Source organism: Myiozetetes cayanensis, unplaced genomic scaffold, assembly GCF_022539395.1.
Source record: "Myiozetetes cayanensis isolate MyiCay16 unplaced genomic scaffold, myiCay2020 scf10, whole genome shotgun sequence".
Lineage (NCBI taxonomy): Eukaryota > Metazoa > Chordata > Aves > Passeriformes > Tyrannidae > Myiozetetes > Myiozetetes cayanensis.
Window position 1 is genome coordinate 12,035,119 of NW_026086605.1, and position 18,739 is coordinate 12,053,857.

Sequence of the window (18,739 nt, forward strand, 5' to 3'; positions counted from 1 at the left end):
CTGGGATTCCTGACCAGCTGTAGAAGTAGCTCCAGAATAAACTGCAATGTGAATATAAAGTGGAATGGCTATTCCAGAATAATGCCAGGGTTGTCAGTCTTCTTGAGAATAGGAATCCACAGGAATTCAAAATAATTATTCTGAATACATCTGCACAAAAATACCCTTTCATGGCAAGCTCTAAATAACACTGGTAGATGTTGCCCTTTTTGGCTGAACCAGAAATCTCCTGAGTTTCCAGTTTAGCTAAAGGAATCCTCTTTACCTGCTTGTTTTACTGCTATCCACAGCCAAATTGCAGCAACCACCCACCACCACTTAATCTCCTGCTTAAAACCTTTGCCTGCTTAAAGGAATGGCACATCCTTGTTAATATTCCAACGTGCTCTGGCTCTGGAAGCAAACCCAAAGCTAGTTATTAATTCATATAATAAAAACACCACCATTTCCTTGATGACATGCCTTCCATCCCCACAGAATGCTCTGCATACCTTTAATAACTCTGCCTTCCAGTGACCACTGAGGCTGAATCAGCACTGAGCAGCTCTGAGAAGCAGCTGGCTTAAAAACTGCAGCACAAATCTACCTTGACAGGAGTTACAATTTCCCAGAGTCAACCACACACACTGAGGTAAAGAGAATTCTGTACTCCAGGATCTCAAGCAGTCTTGGTTGTTTTAGTGCAACTTTGTTACTGAAAAAAACAAAACAAAAATAAACCTACCATGCTTCAAAGCTGTCTGACAAGCTCAGCAACATTTTCTCCACTGAGCTGTTGATTTCTTACAGCATTTTTTTTTCTTTGTCTCATTTATTGCTTCTTATTGCTAACAGAAGAGGTAACATCACTATAAAATCCATTCTCAGAAGGACAATTAGCAGATTTTTGGTCCATGCCATGACTATTATTATAGTATTATCTGTCATAGAGTAGGCAGAGCAGAGAGAGCCAGCCACTAGAGAATGTTTTGAGGCCTCCTAGTAGTAAAACAGTTTTACTCTAGGCTTCTTGTGTTTTCCTTCTTTCCAGGCTGTTTTAAAAGCCCTCTTTTCACTGTGTTGGCTTTCACCAGGAGTCTAGCAGCCTAGAGCTTTTGTCATACAATTATGTCTATACTACAGTCCAGAAGTGTGGAAACGTGCTTCCTGCACCTGTAGAAAATACTCTTAGAGATGGACAAAAGCTCCAGAGGTAACAACCACCCTGCAGCTCAAACCTTAAATGTGTGCATTATGGATGGAGGTTTAGCTCACAGACACGTTTGGTTGGTGTGTAAAGTCACTGTCCTGGGATGTCCTTCACTCCTTGAGCAAAGGGACAGATCATCCCAAGCTTGGCTGTTGAGCACATGAACTACAACTGAGAGCAAACCTCTCGTTCTTCTCCTCTCAGTCTCTTCAATATGTTATTGCCTTTCACTTCCAACTGGTTTTATTTAAAAAAAAAAAACAACTGCCTTTTATTAATGGTTGTACACCACCAACACAGTATAGGGTTTATGCACTGAACACTCTGTGTCATGGGCTTGGAAACTGTGCACACCAGCCATTCCCTCCAACTGCTGCATGGCTAATTGTTCTATGACCCATTCCAGGTATCTCCCCCTCTCCTTCAGCATTCCATTTCATCTACAATCAAAACCGCCAGGAGAAATTTCAGGAAAAAAAAGGCTGATTTTCACTTAGCTTTAGGAAAACAGCACTCGCTATTCCAGCTAGAGGCATCTCTAATCTCAGTTTTTATTACCACTGAAAAAAGATCCCTGAGAAGAGAGATGATGTGATGTTTGCGATGGTGGACTTGACATATTTTGAGCACATTGAGAATAAATAGGTGAACATGAGAATGTTACACAAAGCAAATCAAGTCTGCCACATGCAGAAAACTTCCAATAGCTCTTGGTTTCTGATGTTGCCAGGCCTGTGTAGGAGAGCAAGTTCGAGGTTACAACAAATAACACGCAGCAGAGTGAATATTTCTGCTGCCCTTGTTCAGTAGATGATCAGACCTTAAAGACCTGGGCATTTTTGCTTCCAATACCCATATGCTGTTTAAATGTTTTAGCTGGCAGGAGCTGACTCAATAACTACAGGGAGAGGTCTTAGTAATTTACAGTATTTATTTAGGGTCAAGAATACAAGTAACATTTACCTCCTTTTCCCTTATTTTCTAGTAAAACTCCTCTTTGATGACTAAAAGCTTCATATAAAGCCTCCTTGTAACACTTTTGTAATTCATTGGTCTGCAGCTGAGTAGCCAAGCCATAAACTCAGAAATCACAGTAATTGTCTATTATTCCATGTTCGGTCTCCAGACTGTCCTTGTGAAGTTCACACTGGGCATTGACTGCCACTTCATTTGAAAATTTGAAAACAGCATATTAAATGCTGGAAATTTCGAAATAGATGAAATAATACAAAAATGGCAGGTATAATGTCAATCGTGAAACTTTTCATTTTAATGAAGGTTTTCAAACACAGTTCCTTGTTCTTTGAGTGTCCTAAAATTCCCAAATCGTGAGTTTGGTGAAGTCCATCATTACAACTCTCTCCAAACTCCCTGAGAGCTACACACTTGTCTCAGATTAGTTCCTTCAGACTGGGGTTGTTTCCTCTCTCAGGTAGTCTGTCCTGCCAGTAAGGCCAAGCTGAGTCACATCAGCACGTAGATGAAATTACTAACACAGATGTCTGTAGCACATCTCTCCAGAGCAATGAGCTGCTGAACTTGCTTAAAGACAGGTCCACCTCACTCTACACAAGTTTCCCCATGACATTTAAGGCTGAAAAGAAGTTACCCCTGTGTGGTACCAAAAGGTGATGAAAAGCTGGTGTTGCAGGTCCAGTTGGCCTCCCTGGTTTCCCAGCACAGTAACAAATAACAGTGGACAGGTAACACTTCCAAATGCAATAAGCAGTCTTTTCCACAAGCACAAGAAAAAGATCTCCTTTCATGAGCTGCCTGGCCCTGCAGTTGTCATATTGGGTAGTTCTCATAGGTTTGACATGAAATACCCCTGTATCGCACATCCTTTATGGTAATCAGATCCATAATTCTGATGTGTGGCTGATACTAAAGAGCTGCAGACCTTTGAAAAATTGGGGTTTTTCTCCACACAGGAATGCATTGCTTTGTCCTAACTCTGCACAATGTTGTTTTGCTACTATGCAAATCAGGATGTTTATGTTGATAAAAATTAGCACTTGTCAAGTGTTAAATCATCCAGGAGGCAGACAGGACAGTAAAGCCAGGAGAATAATTTGCAGCTTCCAAATTTATCCAATGACTTTTTACCATTCATAGAATAGCTGCAAAGACAAAATCTCCTGTATTTCCAGTAGGCAGAAGTATCTGTGCTATAAAAAAGCTCGACCAAGCTCAGATGATATGGTGACTCACAGTCATGCTAACATTAATTTGGTCAGGTACCACTAGCAACCAAACTGGTAACACTGGTCTCAGAATGGGGTACTGCTCAGGATTTGCCCACGTCTTGAGTTTGTTCCATCCTCTCTGATCAATTCTCCATTATGGTTTGTTGCTTGCAGGACCAAAAGCTAACTCAGGTCTGGTCTCAAAACAGAAATATGAACAAGCCCCTGCTGTGGATCAATTACAGTGTTCTTCAAAAGAAACTTTACTTTCCAGCTCTGTCACATTTAGGAGTGTCATCTTGGACTCCTCAGCTGCTAAAGCAAAATCTCTGGCTGCAGAGGCTTGAGGGACTCTATTAAGCAAAGCTTCTCAGTCACTGTTTGCAGAGATGCTGCCTTTCAGTAAAGGCACTGAGCATAAAACTGTCTAGCTAAAACCAGAGCTCAGTGTTAGAGGAGGAAAAAAGAAAGTATTAGCAATTTCTGCTTTGGAGGTGAGTACCTCAGCTTTATTGATCTGCTCTGAAGGGAAAGTGCAGAGGGTGCTGAGGTAAAACATTTAAATACATCCCTCACTGTTCAGGCATTTAAGCACTTGTAAAATGTCTGACTGTGGCACTCTTTTAAAAATGGTGCCCAAAAATAAAAAATAAAACCCCACTGAAGTTCTTAAAAGTGTCTTAAGTGCTCTGCAGGAAAAGGAGTCTATTTTAAATGTGAAACTCTCTTCAAATCCACGCATGAACTCACAGCCACTAACAGTCTCAGCAAAGACCTAATCATGTGTAAGGAGACAAGATTCAATTTACTGTGCTACTTTTTAGAAGAGCCATGACACTTATAATGCTATTGGAAATCCAATTAGGCATCTTTTTGCAGGCAATCTAACATTCAGGATCCCACACAGTGTAATACAGGCCCAAGGAGCAGAGCTAGGCAGAACTGTGAGCAGTAATCATGCTATTCACAGGCTGACTCATCAGTCACTTCACCTCCCCAGGTGCACTAAGGCAGAAATTCATTCTATGGCTCCTAACCCTTCAGTCTTGCTCTCTAGCCCTCTGCTGGGAATCAAACAGCACACAGGGCTTTCCCAGATCGTCAGGGAGGTGGTATTTAGCTTGCTAACATGTTCCAGGTCTCCCCCCTGCCAGCTTACACCAGGCAGGGCAGAGCAGGGCAGCCCTGGGTGGTTCTGGTGCCTGTAAGCACAGAGCCCTGCCTGGCCTCTGTCACATGGGCGTTGCCACAGAGCAGAGCTGTTCTGCACTGTGAGCAGGATATTCCTGCCAGTTCAGTTCACCTTCAGGGGTATCACATCCTGTCAGTACTACAAAGCTCCTGTATGCAAAACTAGAGAGAAAGCAAGGTTTGTCCACATGCAGCTTTCTACCAATGGTCCCACACTGACTGTCTTGCCAAAGCCACACCTGGCAAAGCTTTAGGGGTGGAAAGTTTGATCCAGAGCAGAGCTACAGCAGCACAGAACAGCCAAGATGCATGAAGCAAACAGAAAGGAACTGAAAGGCACCAAATCTGTGGGTTTGAATACACAGGTTATATCAGAGATGTCGTCCCACAAAGAACAGCTGATTAATCACCGTGCCTTTATTATTAGAAGGAAGAAGGGACAAACTCTGCCTCCAAGCCTAAATGGGCACAGAAAAGCGTTGTGTGATAAACGTATAGGGGAAAAAAACATCCACACTCCAACCTGTGAATTGGCCCAGAGCACTTTCTTGTTGAAAGCTCCCTTCTGAGGATGGTTTGAGTGACAGAAGGAAAGGCACAGAAGCACCCTTTGGGGTAATGGGAATGCTGCAGAGACCTGTGGGAAGGACAGTACTAAGCCATAACATCGCTGTTGGTTCTCACTGATTCTTCAGGCAGTCTGAAGCTGACAGCTTTTTTCCTCCGTTTTCCTCAGCCCTCCTGTGCATTTGCTGTGCAGCCACATAGGTGACTCATGCAAATGGTTTGCAGCTTACAGGAAACACTGTCTGCTCCCTACCCAGCCTGTGGCTGTTCAGTGCCCCTATTCTTGGCTCCCTTTTCCCTGGAGAGATGGCTTTTTCCATCATCTTTGCCAAGAGTGGCATTTCTAAGATGCAAACCTGCAGCACGTGCTGTAATTCTCACAGTCTGCCTCCTGTGCATCAGAAGATGCTGTGAGAGGCACAAACAGGCTCAGTACATCAGTCCCTTAATACCAGCTGCATTCTCTCTCCCTCCTCAGATACAGTGCTATTGCAGACTGCTTAACAGATGTCACACACCACCCTAAACACAGCTGCATCTCACTGACAAGTTTTAAAACTCATGTTTTAGTAAATCAAAGGGGTTTAGTATCTAACAATATCACATGGCATCATTAATTTACTCAGACAAAGCAGAAACTGCTGTCCCTGTTGACTTTGGACCATCATTAGAAAAGACTGTTTCCATCTTATAGAAATTGGGGATGATTTAGTAAAAATTGCACTTGACCTCATGACTGTAGAGAGACTGCATTTGCATCAGCCATTCCAACGTGAATTCCGTGTCCAAGGAACAGAGTGGTGAAATAATTGAGCTACCACTAAAGAAAGGAGAGAGAGTAAGAAACAGACAGTTCTCCAAATGTGCTAATGCAGGGGAAACATCAGCAAGCATGGGTAGAGCCCTTCCCAATTCTTCGTTCACGAAGCCCAGCCATGATGATTACAGATGCCATGACAGAGGAAAACTGGGGAGAGCAGGCCCAGGACATCTAACACTGTGCCAACACCACATGCCCAACATGTGCTCACACACAGCGAGGCACCTCTGGTGAGCTGGACAGACAGCTGTTAAATGAGGCATGGCAAGAAGCTGAGATTTCCTTTCTCTTCCTTTTTAATTGATTAGAAAAAGCAACAAATCCACAGGCCTCCATACAGAATTCACACAAGCTTCAGGTGTCCCTAGCATGTGACATTTGAGACATTTCAAACCATTATCTCCAGTTACTACCACTTTAAGTACAAGAACCACAGAACTTTCTAACACCTCCCTGGACAGAAGCTTCTCAACAATTTACCCAAGCAAGAGCCTTCTGGCATAGCCACAGTCCTATTCACCCAAGTCCTCACTCAGCTTACCCAAAACTGCAAAACTTCCCAGATTTGAGAGCCTGGGATCCCCATTCCTCCCTCCCTTCATCTTGGTTCCCTTCTCCCTTGCTCTTAGCTTCTATATAAGGGCTCCTAAAATTATAATGAAAAAGGAAAGGCTGGACCATATCTTCCATAATGGTACCAAAAACCATCTCAGGGACATCAGTATAGAGATGTTATAAATGTAGAACAGAACAAGGCTCAATGCCTTGCTAATCTGAAGTATCTATTACCCATCATGCTACTAAAACTCACTATTTTTACAAGACAGACTCTTTCCTTCTTTGCTTGACAGTGAATTTATCTCCTTTAACCTGTGCTGAGAGCAGTTATATTTGGTGACTCAGCAACAGGGAACAAAAAATAAACAAACAAAAACCTGACAAAAACAAACAAAACCCAAACAAAACCAAAACTCTTTTCAAAAGCAATAGTACCACTAACAGTTTTTACAGGCAAAATATGGAGTAGACAGTGAGTAAAGACTGTACTTGCTGTTCAGTCTGATCCACAGAAGATTTTAAGGAGAGGTCTGAGCAAAGGGCACAGCTGTTCATCTGCTTGATCCTGTCCTTGTTGACTTTCATCTTTCTCTTCTGTTGACCAAAACTGAAGATTTGCATTTTCTTTTCTTGGCCTCTTCAAATTAATACAGTGACTGCTTTACACCCATCCACTGCAAGGAGAGCCAGTCCATTCCACATAACTTGTGTTTTCCTTTGAAGACTGGGCCAAACTGTTGCATATTCATTACCACATTAAAAACACTTTGCCTGAGGCCTGCATTTCTTGCTGTGCTGTAATGAGTTCAAGACCCCAGCTGTCTGCCTGGGGGTTTAGAACACAGATATTTAATAGCAAATTATAAGGCAGAATATTTCATGCCTTCTTTTTTTTTTGCTGAAATAGCACATTTATAATGGTACCCTACAGCCACTAAATAAAGATGGGAAGAGCACATCTTTCTGTTTGGACAACACAGTCTCTGGGTTACCACAGTCTGGCCCTAGCCAGTTCAGCTTCTGGATGCCAGTCTCTGCTCTTAACCTATTATTGGATCTGCCTAATGTCACATCTCCCACTGGAGCAAACTGTAACGTATTTCTAGCACTAACAGCTCTTACGCCCTACAAAAAGCAGAGCAGCTAATAAAACCAAAATGTTCTGCAGTTAATCCCTGGATGTTTACCACTGAGATACCACCACCACTACTTCAGAAACAGTGGTTTTATCAAGCTCAGACCCTGCTTTCATCTAATGAAAAGGCCCAGATCCACATTCTGACAACACACTTCACGGCTTTATGTTTCCTCTGGGTTCTCTAATGACAATCTACAAAACATGTAATAGCATCACATGCCAACTGGGAAACTTTTTAGAAGACATTGCCATTCTGGAAGAACAGCAGAGTCATAATTATTTCTCTAAGTAGTGCCAGATGTGCTTGAAAAACCACAAAGATAAACAGGAGAGGAAAAGCCACATAGTTTGAATTAAAGCTAATAAGAGCACAAACAAGCCCCTCAAATAGCTGCAGGCTGACAAACCAAACTCCTACTGATTCTTTTTCCTCATCAGATCTGCCTTTCCTATCTGCTTTCCTACTTGCAGTTACACAAGCATACTTCTTAGAGTTACTGTCCTGGGCTAGAACATGTTAAGGGTAAAAAAAAGATTAGTCCACATTTTCTCCAGAAAAGCTCCAAGACTCCCAGTGCCTCAGCTACCATGAAATCCATGAACCACTACCTTTTGTTATGCTACCTAACCTCACTGCAGTGGGAGACAGATAGGAACAGCCTTGGGTATCTCAGCCCCACAGGAACCACAGTCCTGCCCCTGGACACGCTGTTCTGCCTTATTTCTTTCTGCATGCTTATTCCCTGGAATTTTGGCTAGTTTGAGTTGCTAGTAGTCTGACATACTACACAGCTGAGCAACATCAGAAGGGGTAATAGATCTTTTAATTCCCTCTGTGGACAGGAAAAAAAGTAAAACAGGAAAAAAAAGGGTTTTCCTGTGACTTCTTGTGATTCAAACAACCTTGGCCCCACTCAGCTCTGATCCTGCAGTTTACCTGATGGAACAGAATCTATTCATTTCCTCACCAGCAGCAAGACTCCACCAGTACATAATGCTCCTTCTACTTCTGTTCTCTGATTTCATCTACACCTTGGCAAATACAGCAAGGTTTTGAGTTCTGGAGCAGAAAAGAAAATAAATGTCCTTCTGCTCAGGATATGGTTTCTGTTGGCTTTACTCCCTACTCCAGCCCTTAGGTTAGAACCTAGAATAAACACTACCCTACTTCAGAAGGACAGAGAAAGATTACAACCATTACAAGTCTCCCTTGGCATATCTACCCCAAACTGGAATTTTATTAAATGATCCCTGTGAACATGACTTCAGCAGGGATAAATGAAAAGGGCTGCAAGGTCATTGGTTTGGCAGTAGCTCTGTTCTCTGTCTAAAGAGACAGTTTGTACTAAGTAACCACATCTTAACTTCACAAGCCACACTATCTGATTTAGCCTTTACAGTGCACTGCTCCTCTCTCTGCATAACCAGTGACTAATAGGTGCCCAAAAAGAAGAAGGAAAAACTGTTTAAAGACATTCATTGCTTTTTATTCATTTTCAGGACACCAGTATTACAATTTTTAAATCACGTAATAGCATCAGTTCAGGGACTGCCCACCAGCAATGCCCACAAAGAGGCCAGAGATTACACACCATCACCTCTCAGTAAGGACATCTTCCTTTATACAATATACATGGTCAGCAATGACTTGCCATCTCCTGCTTCAAGCCAGCACATCCTTCTCATGACAGGAGGAAGAGGAGTTCACAGAAGGTTTCTCAGCCTTTCAGCACAGATTTATTCCCAGTCATGAAATGCAACCACAGAAGAGCCCACATCAAATTACACTAAGTCCCCACACTGAAAAACAGCACTGACACTTCAGCAAGCTCGTGCCTACTGGCACCTCAGAGCCCATAATCACATGCCTCAGGGCTGTTCACAAAATACAGCTGGAGGTAGTTTTTGTATGTCTGTGGGTCAGTCATGGTAGCCTTGACAGCAGGGTCCTCCTTCATGGCCTCCATCCAGCGTTGGAGCTTTGGTGCGTGATTCAAAACGCTACAGGAAAAGGGAAGAGACTGAGTAACACAAACGGAGAATTTGGAGGACATCAAGGAAGCAAAACAGCTTCAACAATTCCATTTTACTACTTTCTCCCTCCCAGTACAATGTTCGGCTTAGAGCAGGTGACAGAAATAAATATCACGCCACAGAAGACAAACTAGCATTTGGAACGTGCAAGAGTTCTCACAGAGCTTGTGGGCTCTGCAAAGCCCAGCAAAATCACAAACAAGCACTTACGGTGCAAGATATCACCATGTTTTTGCTTACTGTTATCCCTGCTGCAAAACACACACCTCTTATTTATCATCTGCCCTGAGCTGAGGGCAGAGGCTTGTGCTCCACTGCCTCCCTCTGGAATGCTTTGTTCACAGTGCCTCTGGAGGCAAATGCTGTGTGCAGTGGTTGAATTCTCCCCCGCAACCCATGAACCTCTTAGCCTTCTTGAATATCAAGACAACCTGTGCAGTTTGTACAACCCTGCAACCCAGCAGCTCAAAACAGACAGTCTATTGAAGAAATTGAGGATTTGACTAACAGAATAAATTCACAAACCCACAGATATTAAAAACAAACTAAAACGAACCACAACAACAAAAAACCCCCACCTCATGTGGCAAACTGAAAGCTTAACAGTGTAAATTGTTGTCTTCATTCTTTGGCAGATTGACACAAGTACCTCACATTACAGTTTCCAACGCCCAAGGTTGGGAAGCTTCTCCAGGTAATTTCTAACCCTCACCCAAAAAGCATCTTAACATACAATGGGTCAGATTCTCAGTCAAAAACCTTAATGACTCTGGACCTATCCTCCTGTATTGCTTGAAATACTTCCCCTTTCAAAAGAACCACACAGGAGACAAAGCACGTCAGCAATCCATCAGGGAAGCCCTCATTTTACAGTGCCAAAAGTTTCAATGCTAAGGATTCCCTGCATCTTTCTTGTTCTTCAAGAATAGTTCAGCCACCAGGACAAGACCAACTATTCTATGCTCATCTTCCACTTTTATCACTCACTTCCTCATACAGGTTGACTTTTCAGCTCCTGTTCTAAGCCAGCTATAAATAGTTTTATTTTGATACCATTTCCCTGCATATTAATGCAATACCATGGTAACTGCAGCTGTTTTAAGAATATAACAGACCAAAAAAATTTATTCACATATTAAAAAAATGCTATTACAACAGAGACTGATCTATAACCTATAACAAGGTAGGATACAGTTTACCCATCTGAAAACAAAATCACTTTCTGCTGTCAAACTAGTGCTTCCAAAGAAGGGCAGATGACTGCATAGTCTGAGGTTTTAAGGAAAGAAATTTGAACTTAGACTGACATATCTCCATCCCCTTCAAATAAAGACTATTTTCATCTATGATACTAGGGATGGAGATAAAGTCCTGTATTTCAATCCACTTCTTCCAGGTCTGTCACACATTATTTGGTAGGAAAGCAGACCTGGTGAAAGAAAGCCTGTTTATAGAAGATCCTTGAACAACTCATCTTTTTTTTTTTGTAAAATGCTTCCCCCCAGCTGTAACACAATACAAGCCTTCTTCAGCAGCCCCCATGAGTGTCTCATTGCTGCAGGTATGCAAAGAATATGTATACTGAGGCACTTCAGAACTCACTAGAAGCAAGGCAAGGTACTCACTCTTTCAGCTGGAATGCTTCCAGGCGTTCAAACCACGGCCAGATCATGTAGTCGAGCATAGAGATTGAGTTCCCACCAAAAAACACGGTGTTGCGTTTGGACAGAATCTGTGAAGGGCCAGAGATGTCAATTGTCCCCAGAAGGAAAAGTGCAACAGAACAATACCAAAAAGCCCACTTCATAGTGGGATGCAGGGATACTGCAGGGATCAGACAGCAAATAAAGGATACACTCTATTTCTCCTGTGCATGCGATATTGGCAGAGTCAGAGCTAGTTAGTAGAGTTAAGCTTAATACTTCAGCTGCTATTTCATAAACAATCAGTCCAGCTCTTCTCCAGAGATTCAAAAACTGTCACAAAATATGAATCACTAGCAATGTGCAGCATGTGTACAAACAGAGGAACTGAGCTCTCAGAGTATGTCAGTTTGTGATTTCTTACTTGTCAAAAATCATTAATGGCATGGACTAACCAAACATAACTCACATGCATTTCTTGAGCAATAAATCCAGCTCAATTTAACATCCAGGTAAGTAAGAGCACCATTTTAGAAGGGACTCTTTTCCCATGGCAGTTGAGACCAAGTAGTGTCAGGGAAACATTTCTAGCATTACATATCAAAGTGCATTTCATTCCAGGTGCAAATGCAACAGGAAGCAAGTGTAAGTTACACCAGAAAGAGATCCTCACAGCTCAGCAGAGAAAGCAGGGGCACAAAGAATGCAGCCAAGTTCTCCTGTTACATTGGCAATTCTGATGCATTTTTAAGTGCCACGGTCATCCAGGCTTAACATGCTTTAAGGACCCTCCAGAGCTTGGTCTCCTCTTTCATTAGACTAGTCCCTCTGTTTTCAGGCATTTTAAAGGTGGAACTCAAGAGACCTTACAGATCTTTGTCTTTTTGGACATTCACCACCAGTCTATACTCGTATGGCATTTACTCCTTGTCCTCTAACCCCCATGATCTAGTGGAAATGTCACAGCAGCCCATCAGGAAGCATCGAGCTGTTTGAGTTCCCAGGTGTCTAGCAAAGCACAACCAGGCACTGCACAGGTACAGAGATGGGAACACAGCCCCCTCTGTCTGGCAGCAGAAATCGAAATACAGAACTGTTTAGAAACACTTCCCCTCTGGAATATCACTTGCAATAGGCCAAGGGAAGTTTGCATGGCTCTGTTCCTGCCTCTCATCCTCAGCTGACCGTCAGCTGCTGCTGCAAAATCCTTCAGGGCATAGTAAAATAGAGACACCGAAGGAACAGCAAGTATTTCACGGCACTGATCAAGCAGGAAGATTAATCTTTCCTTAATGTTTAATAGAGCTGTATTTCAGGGAAGTGAAACACACATGACTTCCCTCAAGAACTCATTTGTCATCTGCACTACCCAAGCTTAGGCTGATCAGACAAACAAGACTACCCTGAAAACGACTCAGGATGTTCTGTGACTCTTTGAACTCTTCTTAATTGATCCATTCAGGTATTAGTTGTGGTTGCTAAAGAAACAGAAGGAATGGGTTCATGACAAAGGAAAGTCCAACAGCTGTTCAGACTAGCCAAGAACCACTACTGACATGGACTGTCAAGTGATTAATACAGCATCAAAGCCACCTGACATTTGCTGGAGCTCTACTGAAGTTGCATTACACCTCAAGTGGCAGAACACAGTCCAGGGCTGGATTTCTACAAGGCACAGATTACATTCTGCTTCACCACCCCTCCCCCCAACAAAGGTAATCTGTAGAATGAAAAAGACTTTATATCATCACCAGGGTGTCTGCACTGATTTCAGCAGAGCTGCAGAACAGATGCTCTTCAGCAGCTCAGACTCCTCAGCCCTTGCTCTTAGTACATCCTGCAAGGTGTCCTTACATTTCAAGCAGAACAAGGACAGCCAAGGCAAGAGCAGTCAGCTAGAATTCAAAAATATCCACAAGTCCACTCCGTCTTCATCATCAGATGAAGTTTAGTTCCGCTACTTGACATTTACTGTAATGGGGCTGGTTGTGCATTCTAGGCTGGGAGTAGTAAACTGAAAGATTGCTCCTTGTTGTAGCTACCAACTAAATGAGATCTACCTGCAAAAACCACAGCACGAAAGGAAAAAAGCGATCATACAAAGGCTGAAAATCTGCTTATTATCATGAAACACTCTTACCTCTTCAAATTTGCCAAACTTTTCAATAATCTCTGCTTTCAGTGCTGTGGTGTCCTGTCCATCTTTGACTGCCACAACGTGCTTGAAAATTAAGGATGTTACCTATAAAAGGAAAGTATAAAGTTGGTAATGTTCCTATTACAATAATACAAGTCAGTCACTCAGAACTTAAAATGTTAACTTAGATGTTAAGATATTAAATGCAAGTTAAAGATTTGACTTTAAAGTGCTAAATAAAGTCCATTAATAAAAAACTTCTATACTTCAAAAAAGGTAAGCAAAGACTTACAGGAAAAATTAATACAAATAGTAATGAATTTTAGTATTGTAATAAGAGGAGAATAGTAAAAAGAAGGGTATGTTTCCCATCTGCACATTTTCTCTCTTGCAACATGATTCCCTTTAACCCTCTTCCCATCAGGTCTATCCAGAAAGGCCTGTTGCAAATATATCCTCCCTTCTATCCCCCTTCTTTGTCCACATCTCTTCACATCCTTTGTTGCTTCCTCTCCTGTCTCATATCCAAGCTGACTTCTTTCACTTCCTAGAGTTCTCAAATGCTTGTACAGAGAGGTTAACTCCAGTCAACCACCTCCAAACCAAAATGAGAACCAAACCCAGGCTCCTTATACATGTCTCATGTCTACAGCCACGTACCATCTCTTGTCCACGACTGTAGGCTCTCTCCATCAGGCACTCCTCACATTCTGTTCTCACACAGTACTTCCAAGACAAATACTTGGGTTAAATACAGCAACTGTCATTGCCTAAGTCTCAAGTATTCAGCTGGTTTGGTCTACTGACCTCAACTCTATTGTACAATGCTCAAAATCCTACCTCTTCCTGCATCCATCCCCACCCAGAAGTGCTGGGAGCAATTCAGAGACACAGTGGTTTGTATGTGCTCACATCAAGAGACCTCACATACCCCCTCTGGTTATTTTAATGGTTTTCCCAGACACAAGACCTGCTTTAAAAGATGGAAGCAGCCTCAACAGCAGAGCTGCAGCTTTTGGTGAGATGGTGAAGTAAAAAACATAATCCTAAACTGATCAGGCACTACCTTTGAGAAGTCTTCCAAGATCATCTTCTGACGGGCTCGCTCATATGGGTCTGAAGGCATCAGCTTCTTCTCTGGAAATGCCTCATCTAAATATTCACAAGTGATTGGGGACTCCCAGATCAGCTGGCCCTTGCTGGTCTCCAGAATGGGGACCAGCCCAGAGGGGTTCTTCTCAAAGAGCCAGTCAGGTTTGTTCTTCAGATTGATGTTGATTATTTCATGGCTAAAACAGCAAAAGAAACAAGATCCAGACAGGCTCAGTTCTGCTACAGTCCACTCCATACTGTGGTGAAACACAAGCCATTACACCTCAAAAGTTCAGTACTGAGAGGCTGAATCCTCATTCCCCCGCACTCCCCCATTTTCCCTGAAGTCTTTTGCAGGACTAATCCTTTGATACAGAAATACTGCCATACTTTGCTGAAGAAAGTCAGGACTGACTTAAAATGAGTTGTTTGTTGAACTAATAAAAGACACATGCACAGTCTGCAAGCATACTACAGAGGCAGCCCTTATTGTCATGCTAAAAGCAAAGGTCAGAACTCAGCACACTTATCACATGTGGGTTCAAGGGCATTATAAAAAAATAAATACTTAACTGCCAATAAGCTATACTTCAATTAAGAAATGGAGCTGAACTTAAACCTGTCCTTACACCAAAGAGCAAATCAGGAGGGCATCCTACCTACTTATCTTCCCAACCTATGGCCATAAAACAGGTATTTAGGGTAAAGGCAAATATACTGATAAAGAAAAAGATACATGGGAAATATGTCTATATTAATAAACCGTAAGTTAAATGCTGTGCTATATGTGTGACCCCAGAAAATTCCCAGTAAACCCAAAGGTCTGCTAAACACAGCTGAACCTTCAAAAGCACTGAAAGGTTACCAGAAGGCAACTACCACATCTAGCCATAAATGTCCTCCAGAATCACTACAACAAACCTCCCAGCTCCAAAATCAATGCGAAGACACTAAATAAAGACAAAATTATACTGGCCTGGAAGTTGTACTGCATCTACTCTTTCAAAAAAAGAGCCACGGTAGAACAAAAACTCAACTCTCACCTTGCTATCAGGAGTACTGAATGGCAAGCGTTCCCTGTTACATGAACTCCCAGCCCTGTGTTGGTTAACAAACCATTGGTAGGCCTGAGACTTAGCAGAATCAGAAAAAGATGTAAAAACCTGTTACTTTGAAGTTTAGACTGAGGGGAACATTGGACCCCATTTAAGAACACTGAAATGACATGGCTATCTTGAAAAAAAATATAAACACTACTACTGAATGCCATTAACTAACTATAGCACAGGAACGAAACAATGTTATAGAACACAGTGCGCTTCTTCTTTCAAAAAGGCCACTCACTATTGTGTTTTGCTGGGCAGTAATACAACAGAAACGCTGAATATTCGTAGCTCCCAGAACTTTCACTGCCGCTCTCATCAAAAACAAACAAAAGTGTGTGTTACATCTCCACTCACATTTACCCAGGATAAGCTCCAATGCTATAACTGTAAACATTCATGATGACCAGCAAGAAGAAAGAAAAAAATAATCAGCTTGGGGTTTTTCCCTATAAATTTAGGCGATTTCCCTATGGATTTGGGCAATGCTTGCAGGCACAGCGTGTGCCTTTTAGGGATGTCCTGTGCAGGGCTGAGTTGGACTCGATCACCCTCGTGGGTCCCTTCCAACTCAGCATATTCTGTGGTTTACTTTGGGCCTTTACAGCCCTCCCCCCCCCCAAAAAAAACCAAACCAAACACACACACAAAAAAAAAAAAAAAAAAAAACCAAAAAACCAAACAAACAAACGCGTTCACTACAAGCTTCAGAGCAAAACCACTTCCTGAGACCTCTTTTCAATCAGTTCTTCCTGGATTGTTTTAACGAGGCCGATTTAGGAGAGAAGGGAAGGCTGGGGTGCAGGGGCCGCGCAGAGCTCACCTGATGCCCTTGGCGCGGAGAACCAGGCGCGTCCTCTGCGCGTAGGGGCAGAACCTCATGCTGTAGAGCCGCAGCAGCCCCCCGGGCACGGGCCCCGGCGCCGCGCTACCTGCGGGGACAGAGGTGTTACCGCCGGCACTCCCCCCAAGCCCCCCGCAGCCCCGGCACCGCGCCGCTCACCCTTGCCCAGGCTGCGGGAGTGATCGCCCGCCATCCCGATACGATGCGATGTGTCGCGATCTGCCCCGTCCCACCGCGCCGCGCCCACCCCAGCGCCGCCGGCCCCGCCCGCGGGGGGCGGCCACGGGGCGGGCCGGAGCCACCGCCCTCAGCTGGCCGGGGAGCAGCGCCCGCCTCCATCCTTCGCTCCCTGCCTCGGGGGTGCGGGGCCCAGTGGTCTCTCCTTGATCTGAGTGCCCTCCCCATCCAGCTGGGACAGGCACGGTCAAGCTGCTCTCTGCACTGTCAACCCTCTCTCCGGTTATACCCTCAGCACAACCACCGCGCTGGCGCTCCCGTGTAAATGGAACACCCACGGCCCAACCCCACCCCGCAGGCCAGGTGTTTGTTTACAAGCAGTGCCCCCAGCAGCTGGCGAGGCACCAGGCTCCCCTCACCGCTTCCTCCTGCTACGGCAGCGCTGCATCACCCCCTGCCCTGCAAAACCCGCAGAGACAAGGAGGGCTTCTGTCTCCTGCAGCTATTCTGCTTCATGCTGAAAGCACGAGAGGAGGAAAATAGATAACCCAACAGACAAGGGGGCACAGCGAAAGTTAGTTTAACTTCATTACTACCTTGCAGTTACAGAGGGCTTCATCGCCTTGTTCTGACAACAGGGCCTGTTGGGAGCATCAGTGTGTGCATAGAGCAAAAGAAAGAAAACACAGGCTGGAGTGCTCAACTTATCCCTTTAGCTCCCTCGTCGGTTGAGATGAGGGCACCAGGGCCTTCATAATACCATCTTTTCCTGGGGTATAACGGTGGAAATGTTATAGGAGGACCTTTCATCTTAACGTGTTTTACACACAGTGTCCAAGTTGATATATAACCAGAGAAGTAAAGTGATTACTTTGCCAGGGCTCCACACCCTTCCACCTAATCTTCAGGTCAGAGCTCTTTGTTACTAGGAAACAGCACATTTATAGGGACGAGAGGGCTGGGGCAGCCCTTGCCAAAGGGAGGGAGAGTCCTGGCCTTCCTGGCAATGTACACATCTCTGTCAAACCCCCATGGCTAATAGAGGGACTGGGAATTCTCCTGTCTCATCCATCAGTGGATCCTTACTTGTACAGTTGGGGAAGTTCCGACTTTTGGTCCCTCTGAGTACCTATCCTTAGGAAAGATTCAGCAAAATTTTGGTGAGAGAAAATAATTTGAAATTTCTCATAGCAATTGAGAAACACACAAGGAGTCTGTTGACTCACATGGGAACCCAGAGCAGCATTAGAACACCCATATGCTACAACAGGCCCTCAGAGGCACCAGAGAAAATAAACCAACTTCCTCATTCTCTCCTGGCTCTGTGTGGCACACAAAGCAGCTGTGGAGACAAAAGGTAAGGAGGCAGTTTGTCCTGCTGCCTCTGGACATGAATGTCACGCTCCACTGTTACTCTGAGTACACAGCAGTATTACAACACTGCATGCTGCCACTGTAAGTTAAATAACAGCAAGCTAACACAAACAAGCAAGACACTATAAATTATGTTCCTCCCTTTAGGGAAGGGAAAAGGAGATCTTTTTAAAAGCCACAGTTACACAAAGACCACAGCTGTACTTCTTTTTTTTTTTTTTTTTTCCCCAGCAGCCTTCTTAGCTCTCTGAAGCTTCAGGAGCCCTATCTTCCAAGAAGAACCATAGTACCTTGTAGAACCATTAAGGTTGGAAGAAACATCTAAGATCATCAAGTCCAGCTGTTCACCCAGCACCACCACTGCAGCCCCTAAACCCAGCACCAGATCCAGATGCCTTGTAAACACCTCCAGGAAAGGAGGTGTTCCTCATAAACAAGTCCACCAGGAAAGACACAAGAGGTGACAGGAAAACAGCCCAACTGCCTCACTAACAGAAGGGCAGCTGACACTGGCCCAGGAGCAGGGAGGGGCACGCAGGGTGACCGAGAGAACAAAACACCGCTCACCCGGCCATGACCACAAGTACCTCCTGCTGCCGCTAAGGCCCTTTAAATACCCGTCCGCGCTCAGTGATTGGCTGGCGCACTAGCGCGGGCCAATCAGGTGTGCGCTCCGAGGCTGGCCA

At 43.9% G+C, this 18,739-nt stretch overlaps 1 protein-coding gene across 1 annotated transcript; it reads right to left on the reverse strand.

Annotated features, from left to right (window-relative positions):
* Positions 1-9,114: 9,114 nt before the first annotated feature.
* GSTO1 (glutathione S-transferase omega 1) lies at positions 9,115-16,786 on the reverse strand. The gene is made up of 6 exons (XM_050340864.1): positions 16,662-16,786; positions 16,482-16,590; positions 14,530-14,752; positions 13,467-13,568; positions 11,309-11,415; positions 9,115-9,650 (listed from the first exon to the last, which is right to left on the reverse strand). The coding sequence occupies exons 1-6, from the start codon at positions 16,693-16,695 to the stop codon at positions 9,497-9,499; spliced, it is 729 nt and encodes a 242-aa protein (XP_050196821.1). The 5' UTR covers positions 16,696-16,786; the 3' UTR covers positions 9,115-9,496.
* Positions 16,787-18,739: the final 1,953 nt, after the last annotated feature.

Excerpts from the sequence above, each read along its gene's own strand:
- GSTO1 (XM_050340864.1), bottom strand. The coding sequence starts at position 16,695 with ATGGCGGGCGATCACTCCCGCAGCCTGGGCAAGG. Across the intron at positions 16,591-16,661 it reads CTCCCGCAGCCTGGGCAAGG|GTAGCGCGGCGCCGGGGCCC; the intron begins GTGAGCGGCGCG and ends CTGTCCCCGCAG. Across the intron at positions 13,569-14,529 it reads TCTTGGAAGACTTCTCAAAG|GTAACATCCTTAATTTTCAA; the intron begins GTAGTGCCTGAT and ends TTCCTTTTATAG.